Here is a 13503-nt window from a genome sequence, read left to right on the forward strand (position 1 = left end):
TGAACTCTTGTGAGAGCAGGATCCTGTCTTGATAAGCGGAAGTCATGAAGGACCTCTTCAGATCAGAAAGTATTAGCACCTTGAGTGTTTTCAGTATGGTTCAGTTCAGGGCTGGTGCAACACATCTCCAGTGTGACTGTGCGTGATCATACTGTGGTCATTTTCCAGATAATTCTGCATCGTCTGCATGCGATTTTTTTTTGTTTGCCTGCACTCTGTTTTATCCAAAAGTGATCACTGAACAAGATCATCCTATTTCTTATGATGGTCTCCAATTTATTTGTGACAGCACAGAGGACTCTCAATTCTTCAGTTTGTCATATTTTGGTCTGACCCTTGATACTAGATATATATATGTATATTTTTTGGGTCTTCGAAACATTTTAGTTATGTGAGCACTAATCAGATTAACTGAGTGGTGAACAATAAAAACAGAAGCTCTTTTATGATGCTGCCTCAGACAAATGCCTAAAAAAAAAAAAAAATCACAAGCAAGATGCATTGTGTGAAACCAAAAAACATGAGTTGGTTTGTCTAACAAGCAAAATTTTGACACCGATGTCTAAATATTTACTCCACGGCCGATCAAAATGTATTACCAAGCTTCTTTATGACACAGAATGTATCTTTGTTATCATTTCAGTCTCAAATGTCACCGTCCAATACATTCTTTGATCATTTAGACGTCGTCTACTGTGATTATTGAGAGGCACTAAAGAAGGCATTACTGGTCTCATGTGACTTTTAATAATCTGTTCCCACAAGGTTACAATAATAATTGGGCGTCACGTCTGCAGACAATGAGGATGATGAAGGAAAAGCACAGAAAGAGGTTTCATGTGAGCGTGGTGCCAGCGGGAGGTCCTGCCAAGTTTGGTGTCCCTGACGTTTCCTGGAGGACCTTTAGAAGTCAGGTCCCTCTTTCTTCAGGTTCTTGTAGTCGGTGTTGATGGCCACAAGCTGCAGGAGGAATACATTTAAATCTGTTTTGCTTAAATTAAATTAATCAGCGGTGTCTTTAGGAGAGTGTGAACCAAAAACAAAGGACGACAAAGTGCTGGAGTCGCAGATACACAAACAAACATAATCAAGAGAAAGCAAATATGTATCTGGTTTTTTAACGCAAATTATGATCATGCTGAGCGAGGTTAGACGACTGTTTCCGCGTGTCATGTGTAATACCCTGTGTGACTGCATGGGTGTGCTCTGCATTCATCTCAGCCCTTCAACCAAAACAGAAAAAATATTTTTTTTTCCCTCAATGGCAGTGATGATTTTCTTTCCTTGTATTTTTTATAATTTTTTTGATTGGACTACCATTAAAAGCCTCACCTCCTCCATTCTCCCTCTCCTCTATCGAACCCCACCCCCCACCCTCATTACGATCATTGTTTGGACTTCAGTGGAATTTCGATGCGAGACCTTTGCCTCGCTATGGAGAATTAAACATGCCGTGTCCTGACCTTCGTTCCACTGGCAAGCAACTCAGCCTTGAAACCTTCAGACGACGCTCTCCTCTCTGAAAAACACATCATCCAGATCTCCTCTTGTAGGTCCTGTCAAATGGTTGTTTTTCTGCTCTATTTTGGTCTGCGTTGTTAATACTTTCATTAGTTTGTCTGTGGCTCTGGCCTTGTTCAGGAAGTAAGGTAAATTATTACCCACTACTAAGAGCTTCCGGCTCCATCTGACTTAATTTGTTTTAGAAAGACACTTTGTCTTTTCTGCCTTTGTTTGAACAGATGTGTAGAAAGCCAGGATGCAGCCACATTGATTTGACATCATTTTGCCAGCGAAGGCTTCCTCTAAATCTATTTTGGTAGGTTGCAGATGAATCTGAGGAGGGCCCTGACTCAGTGCAAGCATGCCTTTCCTGTCCAGATTAGTTCCTTGGCACATGTAAATTGGTGTGAGCAGCGAGGCAGGCGTCAGTGTGTGACAGCAGGACTAGTCACCTTGTACTGGTAGGTGGGGTCGAGGTGGTTCCAGGGCTCTGGATTGTTCTTCTTGTCCCGGAGGCTGCAAAACGTGGAGATATTAACAGCATGCAGGATAAAAGGAGAGAGAAAGAGAAAGAAGGACAAAAGCAGAATGTAAAAATATGAAAGGTGGAAAGATGGAGGCAAAGCAGGTGCAGGAAAAAAAAAGGAAAAAAAGAGTTGAACATGAGTTACAGACCACAAAGTAACAAATGACAAGGAAATAGAAAAACAGAGCAACAGAAGGACCGAGACAAAAGGAAATAAATACAAAGATGCCGGCTGGAGAGAAAAGTTGGAAAAAAGAAAGAGAGCGTGATTATGAGATGAGGTGAAGTCAGCCCAGTGACTTGGCAGTCTTCCTCTGTTCATTAACCAAAGTCTGGATTTCACAGCACTCCGCTGCCACCAACCCCTCCTCCGTCCTCCTCCCCCCTCCAGCACCACGTCACGCCACCAAAGCACAAACAAAAGGGACAGAGAGAGACGGGCGGCGGCGGGAACATCTCTCCCCCCTCCTCTGCTTCCATTACCACAAACACCGGCCAGTCTCACAGTGCGAGCGGCCGCCGACCACAGCACTCATCACCAGCTGGTGATGAGGTCAGGCTTCATGGCTGACCCCCAGAACAAGTGGTTCTCTGTGGCCAAAAATAGGACAGTGCGCACTCACTGCATGTGTGCAGCCGCTGGGTTCAGCGCTCAGCGCAGGTCCAAAATGTGACATTTTAATACAGATAGAGGGAATATTTATAATGTTTAAACATATGTAACTATAGAAAAAAAAGGTGACCTCAAATTCGGTGAAATTAAATATTTTGTTGAGGAAATACAAATTGTATCCCGACAATGCAAACCCCTTCCGCGATCTTGCAGTGTTGTGAACAGTAATCGATTACTACGACTTGGTCTTTTTTTATTGCCTGCAACTGCCATATCTTTAATTTATGTATTGTACGATCGGTATATTTGATATTAAATGAGGAACATTGATGATGAAGTCATGTTAAGACACTCTCATTTGTTTTTTGATTCCTTTAAACCGCGCAAACACCTTTCATCATCAAATCTTCCCTTTCTGCTCAGATCTTTGCCATTTGTGTCGATCTTCTTATCTAATATGTGTGGATTATGTTCTTCTTTTTGTGAAAGTGTTCCTGTGCCACCCGATGGCCTGCACTCCCAAAGCAAGATGCTTCAACCTCCGTGCTTTACAGTTGTCGCTGCGCCTTTATTTTTCTGAGAGAGAATGCTGTTGATCGTTTGTGTCCAAGGTGCTCATTTGAATTTCATCTGCTCACAGCACTTGTTTCCAAAAACCACTCTGGCTCATTCAGATGTTGCTCGGTATACTCCAGACACATACTTTGGTGATTAGGTTGCAGGTAAGGCTTCAGCCTTCTCATTGTTGTCTCAACACTCCATATTCAAATATTCACTACCTCTCTTATGCCGCCTGAATCTTGCTGCTGTGCAGTTATACTGAGACTTTCAAGACATTTCAGATGGAAAGTACGTGATGAAAACTATTTGACATCTCAGTGCTCTCAATTTTGGTGGCATCACTTTCAGACCTGCCTTCAGTTAGTTAGTGGAGTAATAATGTAATACCTGCCAACAATGCAGTACTTTTGGCAATTCTAATGAGAAAAAAAGTATATATTGTAATGACTTGCCAATAGTGTAATAGGCTATATCAGCCATTGCTGTTATATTAAGGAGTACCATGAGAAATTTATTTTCAAAATGTATGAACTATATCCAAAATTGTAATAATACAGAAAAAAGCCAACATTTCTTGGAAATTAAAGCTTTTTTTTGCAGGTTTTGGGAGTTTGAGTATCAAAAATATGAAAAGCGGATGGTATAGTCATACTCATTAATTGAAGATACATACTATGTCATACACCCTCTCAATTATGGTTGTAAGAAATAGTTATTTGATTACAAGTGATCACATTATTAGCTTTATCACATTCAGAATGGCCAAAATTATTACATTACTGGCATGTATTATGTCATTGCTCATTATTATATTATTGGTTGCTACATGGAGTCTTTGGTTTTAAAGATTCCACATAAGTGATTATCAGAAAGTATCATCCATTCATCATCTATACTATTTTATACAACTTATCTCCATGGCCTGGTCTCAGCTAATTATGGGCAAAGGTAAAGTAAACCAAAAGACAAAGTAAAACTTTTACATGTTTTAGCATGCCAGTGCCCGGACTTTAAGCAAACTTTAGAAGCAGAGCGTGTTTTTAATTCGTGGTACAGACACTACAACTTTGCAATTCCATTTACTTGTATACTGTATAGTTGACAAATACAAACAGTATATCACTACTATATCATGTGTAAAGTGTCTTTATTGTGGATACAACCCAGAGAATTACACAATTACTCATCTTCTACTGGTGATGCACCATATCATTTCTTTTATTGATCTAATGACTCATTATTACATGTGCTTAATGACTGGTAACTGATAACACCGACGATGATTTGATTTGTCATTTTTGTCTTTTAAAAAAAATGATAAATGTTGCAATTGAGTCATTGTGTCAGGGGGGGAAACTGAAAATTTAATAGTCGCAATAAAATAACCATTTTCAAAAATCAAGTTATTGTATTTTAAGTACTTTTTCCAATAACACTGTGGCAAACAATAAGCCCATTAATCAGCATGAAAAAAAAAATATGTATGACATTGCAACTTGTGCCAATTTCTGATTTTATGATATTTTCCAAAACTTTGACACAAACCTATTGCTCAAGTCAAAATCATCCCTTATTTCTTCTTCTTACTGCTTAATAAGCAGCAACAAACAGCTGTTAGGAATAATAATTCTGCCTCCTTTATTTGAGTATGAATAGTATTATTACTGGATTACATATCGTTTGACCACAACTTGATTTCATATGCATGACAACTCGAAAAATTTCTAAATCTGAATGATTACAAAGAGCAGGTGAACAGTGGATAAACTTACGTGACATGAGGCCCTCTTGCCAGGCGGACCAGGTAGAGAGAGGCCCCCATCATGCCCAGAGTCATGAAGAAAAACTGAGGGATTAACTGAGGGGAGAGGAGAGGAGAGGAGATGAGAGGAGAGAAGTGTATTAGTCCCAGACTGAGACAGAAGATGGTAAACAAACATATTCCATCAAGTGGTCGGCTGTGATTTGTACCATGAACACACACACACACACACACACACACACACACACACACACACACACCCACACACACACACACACACACACACACACACACACACACACACACACACACACACACACACACACACACACACACACACACATTGTTATTCCTGTTTTTCCTCTCTCTGCCCTCCTCCATATGCATGAGGCCCAGGCCATGTGTGAGGCAGCTCACTGTCAGCCTGGGTTGAACGGGCAAGGACACGGTGGAAGAAGGGAGTGTGTGTGTGTGTGTGTGTGTGTGTGTGTGTGTGTGTGTGTGTGTGTGTGTGTGTGTGTGTGTGTGTGTGTGTGTGTGTGTGTGTGTGTGTGTGTGTGTGTGTGTGTGTGTGTGTGCATCTCAGTGTGTGCCAGCCTCTCCTCCTGTAACACTACCTGTCAGACTGAGCGACAGCCACACGCACGCACTCGCACGCACACCGAGGCTGAGTCACATAAACACATGCAAACACTTACACAAATACTGAATGAGCTCACACACCCAGCGCTGGGAACACACCAGCACGAAGGTGTTAATGCAGATAGACTTTCATTTGATGTTCTGAACGTTGATGGGGATTAGAATTACAAAAAAAAAAAAAAGAAAAAAAAAATCACATTAAGGAGACATGGGGATAATGTGAAATGTCATCTTAAACAGCAAAAGCTTAGGTGTGACGATCCTCTCAACACGCAGCATTTCTTCATCAATGCCGCGCTGCAATACATTTGCTGTCTACTTTGCTCGTGTGATACTTTGTGTATGAAAGAGAAAGACAGAGAGGGAGATGGAGGGTGTCACACCACTGGCGAACAGCTGTTCTCAGCCCACACAGATCTAGTCAAGCTGCAGAGAGATGACAGTTTGATCAGGTTGAACTGAAGGATGTCTCTACTCAGCTGTATCTCGACATCTGTCTTCTGTCTGATTGCGTTGCCACTTGCCTTGTTGATTACGGAAATGTCTGGTGAGAAAACTTTGATATACACAACATAAAGGTGCAGTCCACAGGCTGAAAAACTAAAAGGGAAAAAAAAGAAACTCTCCCTCTCTTGGCTGCCCAAGACAAAACCACTGAGCAGCACATAACTTCTTAAAAAAAACAAAAACAACCTCGTACAGCATTATGGAGTCCCAGCTTCAGATTTTCACTCAACTCGAGTTTGACAGCTGAGCAAATGTGCCATCAGTTACGGTTGGGCGACGAGGTGAGATTTTCCAACTGGCCATCGTCGAAATAAACGTCAGTCGGCGATAAGGCGGCTGACCGAGGTCAACAAAAACTGTGGGGACGGTCGGAACAGCTGTCCCGCGTTTAGAAAACAGTGTGTAGAGGACAACATCTTATATACATAATGTTTTAAGTTCCTATGAGGAAAAAATGAACAAAAAGAAAAACACATAAGAATCACTGATGCTGCGTTCATGAGCAAGTGGGAAGGGAGACAGTTCTGACAAGCAAGTGGGAAATAAAACACATCTGCACGCTGTCAAACTCTCAACTTCTCACTGGGAAACTTTGAAATCTCAAGAATCTCTGACAAGCGAAGTTGATCTCATTCAACACAACAGCACTTGTGCTTGGAAACAGTTTCTTAACGATGTGCTTTTTAATACTCAAACGTTAATAATAGTCTATGGTGATTCTTCTGGTGCACATAGATTACCAGCTACATAAAAACATTGCATATTTAAAATCCACGGATCACCTCCTTTTCCTAGTGTCATATCATCTGCAGGTTTCCTGGGTTTGACTGGTTGGTTGCTTGGTGTCATTATTTTGAATACAATCATTCACTGGTGTCAACTATCATAAAGTTTTTATTTTATTTTCGTGGTGCAACAAATTAGTAATGGTTCTTAAGTAACAACATTGCACAATAAAATTCAACATTGAATGTTTTTTGGGAGCCAAGCGTTGTCTATGTGGAGTTTACATGTTCCCCCTGTACATGCCTGGGTTACAGGTACTCCTACATCCCTCCTGCAGTGGTATAGAAGATGAATGAATTGTCCTAGATGGAAACAATATCAAAAAATTATGTTTTCCCAGAATTAAAACTAGCATCTTCAAACTTTTAAGTAAAACTACCAATCTATAGTGTGTTTAAATGATACTGACAGAATCGTCAAAACACCATAGTTTAATTTTGCCAAAGAGTACATATAAAAGACCTCTGAGGCTTCTACAATGACATTATTACCTCAGTTCATAATTGTTTGACCTTGTATATCTAATCATCTAGCCAGTGTGCTGTCGTCCCCCTTTCAGTTAGGTTTGTGTCACAAACTATCACATTTATGGAGCCTAAACTAGTTTCTGATGCTTTAAATGATCCTTCCAACTACTAAAAAAAAGAAATCATCAGACTACTACAATTGTAATTTGTCTTCATTTGTTTTTGTTTGTTGCAACGTTGGTCTGCGTGCTGTCATGCAGCTCCCTTTATATTTACTGGGCCACACTAAAAGTTCACCATGAACTTTTCATAACCTTGAAAAAGTTAAGACCATGCACAAAATTGTCACTGCGCTCACACTGGCACACACACACACACACGCACACGCACACACACACACACACACACACACACACACACACACACACACACACACACACACACACACACACACACACACACACACACACACACACACACACACACACACACACACACACACACACACACACACAGTTCGCTGACTCCAGAAGCTTCACTTCGATTATCACTGAAGTAAACACAAAACAGCAACACACATAAATACACAGAAGCAGGTCAGCTTTGATCGCTGACACACACACACACACACACACACACACACACACACACACTGAAGACAGGCCTGTGCGTTGGGAGCTGTTCACACCCCAGTGCTGACATCTTCATACCGTGCCGCACTAGTGAGCGTTTCACCTTTCACTATCCAGCATGACCGATATAGGAAGTGTTTTATACTCACTGGGGTTCGATACTGTTGCTGCCCTTATTACTTCTCTGGTGCACTGCCAAGCCAACCCTGTCAATCTATGAATTTGGGTCACCCTCAGCATCGCTCTGAGGCAACAGTGGTGAAAAATGAGCACAGACGGCTCCTCCGTCTTCTCTTTCTTCTTTTATTTTATGATGATAGGGGTAAGCAGATTAACATGCCGGGGTAATTACGTGCGGTCACAGTGCTTGTTTCAAACAAGTCAATGGGAACACAATTATAACTATTTTAATGCATTATGTAACAAAAGAAACTCAGCTGAGTTTTCTGTGTTGCTTTCAGCCCAATCAAGTCGCTCTAAAACTAACTCATCTGCTCATGCAGGGCTGTGTGATCTGTGACAATCTGCGGGATATTACAGTACAGAAGATGTGATAAGGTAGAACTTGAGTAGAGTTACCACATGCATAACCTTTAGTTCAGAGCCTTCCTCAAAAATCCAACATTTAGATGAAATAACAAAACATTGAAACGTTTCTTTCAACTCAAATGGTTTCTTACACTTCATTATATTTTGTTTGAAATTTGTCTCAACCAATACTTTGTAGTTATTTTTAACTACCAAACGAATGTTGTGGTGTTGTGAAGCTCCATGTTCAACAAGTCATGTGCCAACACTTCCTTTAAAAAAAAAATAAAAATTGTTTTTATCTCCTTTCGTATTCACTATTGCCTTTTATTAGCTTGATGACTTTCTACACGTATTGTATAATGTATTTTCACAGGAGGATGATGAAGTATCCTCCAAATAAAAAATACTTCAAATTAATTATCTGATTTCACAGCCCTAATAACGTCGCAGTAATCTTACAATCACAAAACAAGGCCTTGTGTTTAAATCACTACATTTTAAAGAGTCACCCACAGTTGATTTTAAGAGAAAAATCGAAGTAATCCCTATGATTACAAGATGCACAAACAAGTCAACCTACCCCTGGATGTTTCTTCGCGTGTTGAATGACGGTCTTAATCATTTTCTATTTTTCCTCCAAGGACAAATCCTCGTGAATATAAGATGAACTCTATATACAATAAAAGAAATGCCAGTCAAAGTCTGATGACTGCATCCATTAGAGTGACCGTCTCTGTGGAGATGTTTACAGAGAGCTGTTTGTTTGTTTGTTCAAATACAGTGTGTTGACTGGTACATCCGAAACTGTTGCCAATATGCGCTCCCTCCCGCTGGATGAATGAGAGGGTCAGAGGCGAGAGGGAGAGAGGAGGGGGGAGGAGGGGGGAGAGACGAGCCTAATCCTCATAATCACATCTGTTGAGGACACTGTATGTTTCCACTGACGCTCGCTGAGTACTCAGTGTGCTGAAGTGCTTTGTCACACAACAACAAATCTGCAGGTAGTGAAATTGAGATTTAAATTCAAATTTTCTTTTCTCGCACAACAGACTTTTTCCAAACATTTCATCCTGAAGGAGCGACGCCACTGCAGTCAGTCAGCTGCTGTAATGTCTTGGCGTTCACACCCCACTCCCATGATGCACCCATTGTGTTGGAGAGCTTCACATTATATTGTCATTTCTGAAATGATGAGCCACTTTTTTTATGGATAGCCATTACTCCAAAACTTTTAAATCGGTCCCCAGTGGCCATTAAACGGTGCTTGCTTTAGCAGAGCGCCATGTTCAGTGCAGGGAGGAGAGAGGCGGCGGCAGCATCCCACATGTCCTGCGGGTGGAGACTTTTGTCCCGGGTATGATAATGGCAATTGATTAGTCAGTGATAGAGCACCTGCAGACCTTTTAGGTTTTCTTAACAGCACTTTGTATCCAAATGTAATTAACACCGTAATGCTATGCTGGGCAAAATGCACAGGTCATTACGATTCCTTGTTTAAGGTACCAGTTGTGTTCTCATCATTTATCATGCTTAAGCTTAGACTAAAGAGCTTGTATTTTTGCCCACACTGGTGTCATCATAAATCAAGGCACGGTGGTGTGTCCGGTGGTGGCTTGAAGTTTAGGTTTGAGGTTTTTTACACAGAGAGGCAAGTGAGGTAAACTTAGAGCCCAAAGACTTGTAGTCTATCGACAATCTGCTACATAAAATACACACAAATACTAAGCCCAGGAACTTAAAAGTATCCAACATTGTGGGAGGGGCTTTTTCCAGGCCACGCTCTAGTGTTGTGGATAGTAATTTCTACTTTCCACAAGGGATTAATGAAGTATGATTATTATCATTAAGATGGGGGACTGAACCAACATGATGGGAATGAAAGACGACCTGATCCACAGCTCCTCTTTTGTTTATAGTTTGTTTTTCCTGCGTGTCGGTCTCCTCCGGATACTATGAATTCCTCCCACTGTCCATCTATCTTCTATTCTTCTTAAATTCAACTCAGGATCGCGGGTGTCAGCTCACTATGGGCAAAGGCAGAGTGGAACCCTGCCTCTGAGTCCCAACACTTTTGCTGTACAACTAATGATGTGTTCATTAGCACCATTTTATTTCTAATTAGCAAATAGCCATACTTGGTTCTAGTTAATAGATTAATGGATTTGTAAGTTGGACAATGTAATTTACAGTATATTCAGCATATGCAAATGGTTGATTACCTTTTTCTTTTCTTTTTTTAATCTTTTTTTTAATCTGCCATAAAAATTTTGTGACGACGCTTCTATAAAGAAGACAAGAACGAATGTATTGTGTGTCAAACATATCATTGGACTCCTGGCATTATTTGAGTTGTGCACCCATTTCTCCATCTTTAACTTGTCACTGTATCAGACTTGTCCAGTGCTTTGGTAGTGATTTATGCTGCAGCGACTTGGTCCTGCAGTCTTGCAAGTTGTTTTACTCAAAGCTTGTCAGTGAAAAGAATGCTATTTCTGTATACCACTTGGCAAATGTAATGGGCGCAATTCTTCACCTAGCAAGGATAGAGAGATTGATAAATGTTGATGGGGAAGGAAAGGTGTTCAACAAAAGAGGTTGGGGGGAAAATGAGATGCATTAAGATGAAAGAGGTGAGAGAAAAAGTCAATATGTAACCCCCCCCCTCCTCCAACAGTCTCCTCCATTGTTCCCCCAAAAGACTGCATGCAGAGTGTTTTAGAGAAGAGACAGGAGTGCAATAGCCAAATCTATTTCTCGTTGCTGATGTAGCTAAGATGATGGCTGGATTTAATGAGATTTTCTTTGTAACGATGAATACTGTACTGACCCCACCCATTATTACGTGTGCACAGAGAACAACTGTGGCCATGTATGTGCATAAAAAGGAAAAGTGTCATTACTAAATATGGTGTTGATTCCGTTTTGCTCTATGTTGCTCCTATTACCCGTTTGTGAAAGTGTAGTAGTTTGAAAAAACAAGTTGAGTCTTTTCAGCTTGTGTACTTGTGCAGTTTGCACACTTAGAGGACCCCTCAGGTCATGAGATGCCTCTCTGCTCTGTCTGCCCAGAGCATTTTTAAAGTTTTCTGGTATGAACAGTCTTTGTCCACTTTATTAGGTACACCGCTTCGACTACGCATTAACACAGATAGCCAATTAGAAAATCACACTGCAGCAAACGACATATTTAAGCATGTAGACGTGGTCGGGATGACCGATAGAGGCTGAGACTGAGCGTGAGCGTAGAGAAGAAAGGCGATTTTAGTGAGCTGGAATTGACGTGTTCGTTGGTGCCGGATTGGTTGTTGTGAGTATTTCATAAACTGTGGATCCACAAGAATATTCATGCACAACATCTTGGGTTTACAGAGAACGGTCCAAAAAAGCCCCCCCCCCCCCCCCAAAAAAAAAAAATCCAGTGAGCTTCATTGATAGATAGATAGATAGATAGATAGATAGATAGATAGATAGATAGATAGATAGATAGATAGATAGATCTATGCCACCAACAATTAAGGCCGTTTTGAAGGGGATACAGGGTCCAAACTGCTACTGACAAGGTGCACTTATAAAGTAATTGGTGATTATACTGTATGTATTTAGCACTTAACACAACACGATAACATTGTTCACCGTTGTATGACTGACAACTCTTTAATTCAATCAAGTAAGTTCTTAATCGACTCTTAATGCATGTACACCTCAACATCTGGGTTAATATTGAGTTTCGTATTGAAGTTGTGTTTTTACAATCAGAACACTGTGTCACAGGTGAAACTCATGGATGAAAAAGAGAATTTCTGAGAAGGTTTTGCAGCAAAACACAGATACATTATTGAAGAAAAACTACTGGTTTGTCCCCGTGACAGATATGTTAATTGTGTATGACATCATTACATTTTTAATCATCTAATTAATTAATAGTGAAACAGTGTGTGAGCAGCATGTGAGGCGCTACCTTGAATTACTCGATGAATGTTTGTTTTTTTGCTAAATGGAATTAGAAACATCTAAGTATTGTAAAATCACACTGTACATCAGGAAATGTACATAACACTGCAATGCTCATCATTCAGAGTTGTATCAACATTCAAGTTTCTTCAACTTAAATCACATTATTCTATAACAAATTTTGTTGTTTGTTTGATGTTCGGCCTGGAAATACAACAAAGTAATATTGAGTCCTCTCCTTCAATTGCTGTAGGGATCATAGAAAACATGGAAAAAAACTGCACCTTCATTTACACTCCATGGAAGTAAAGGTGGCTGCTCAGTAGTATAGTGGATGGCTCTCTCCGTCTACGACATGTTCCTGGTTTGAATCCGAGCTCCAGATCTTTCTGTTTGGACCGAACACGTTTCCTCTGTGCCTGTTTGGCCTTCCTCTGGGTGTGTTTGTGGTTAATCTGTGACTCTAAATTGCCTGTAGGTGTGAGTGTGTGTATGTCTCTCTATGTTTTCCATATGATGGACTGATTTGAATAAAGCAGTAAAGAAAACGGGTGTATGTATGGATGTAAAAATAGGAATGTAGTAATGATTGCACTTTTGTGTATAAAAGGATCCACTATAGTACCCCTTGCATGCATGGACCCATGTTTTGTTTGCATTTTTTTTCTTCTTTTAGGAGGTCATTTGTTTATTTAGGTATGTTCCTATTGGTAGTGAGCCAGGCTCAACACCCTCAACACAAATATTATTCGAACCACCAGCTTCTTCTAGTTTATGTGAGTTTATTTCAGGGAATGAAGGTGTGAGTGCACATATTGAACAGCCTCATTATCACATCACGCTACAGTGAGGATATTTGACTGCAATTTTATTTCATTGAGGAAAAACACTGGAATATTTGCGCCTCTCTGAATTCAACATGCACCGTCTCCGAGTGCGGCAGCCAGTTTGACAGGGTTTGCCCCATTATTTCTTACTGCATGCTGCTCTTTCCACCTCACCCTACCTCAAACACACACACA

At 40.5% G+C, this 13503-nt stretch overlaps 1 protein-coding gene across 2 annotated transcripts; it reads right to left on the bottom strand.

The window, feature by feature from the left end:
* Positions 1 to 206: 206 nt before the first annotated feature.
* LOC308108902 (cytochrome c oxidase subunit NDUFA4) lies at positions 207 to 9362 on the bottom strand. 2 transcript variants are annotated; one of them, XM_080462208.1, is made up of 5 exons: positions 9111 to 9362; positions 4976 to 5061; positions 1956 to 2019; positions 1464 to 1519; positions 730 to 960 (listed from the first exon to the last, which is right to left on the bottom strand). In XM_080462208.1, the coding sequence occupies exons 1-5, from the start codon at positions 9150 to 9152 to the stop codon at positions 927 to 929; spliced, it is 282 nt and encodes a 93-aa protein (XP_080318334.1). In that variant the 5' UTR covers positions 9153 to 9362; the 3' UTR covers positions 730 to 926. The 2 variants fall into 2 exon arrangements, with proteins under 2 accessions (XP_080318335.1, XP_080318334.1); XM_080462209.1 differs by lacking the exon at positions 1464 to 1519 and having other exon boundaries at positions 207 to 960.
* Positions 9363 to 13503: the final 4141 nt, after the last annotated feature.

The sequence above is a fragment of the Lipophrys pholis genome, assembly GCF_963383615.2.
Source record: "Lipophrys pholis genome assembly, chromosome: 4".
NCBI lineage: Eukaryota > Metazoa > Chordata > Actinopteri > Blenniiformes > Blenniidae > Lipophrys > Lipophrys pholis.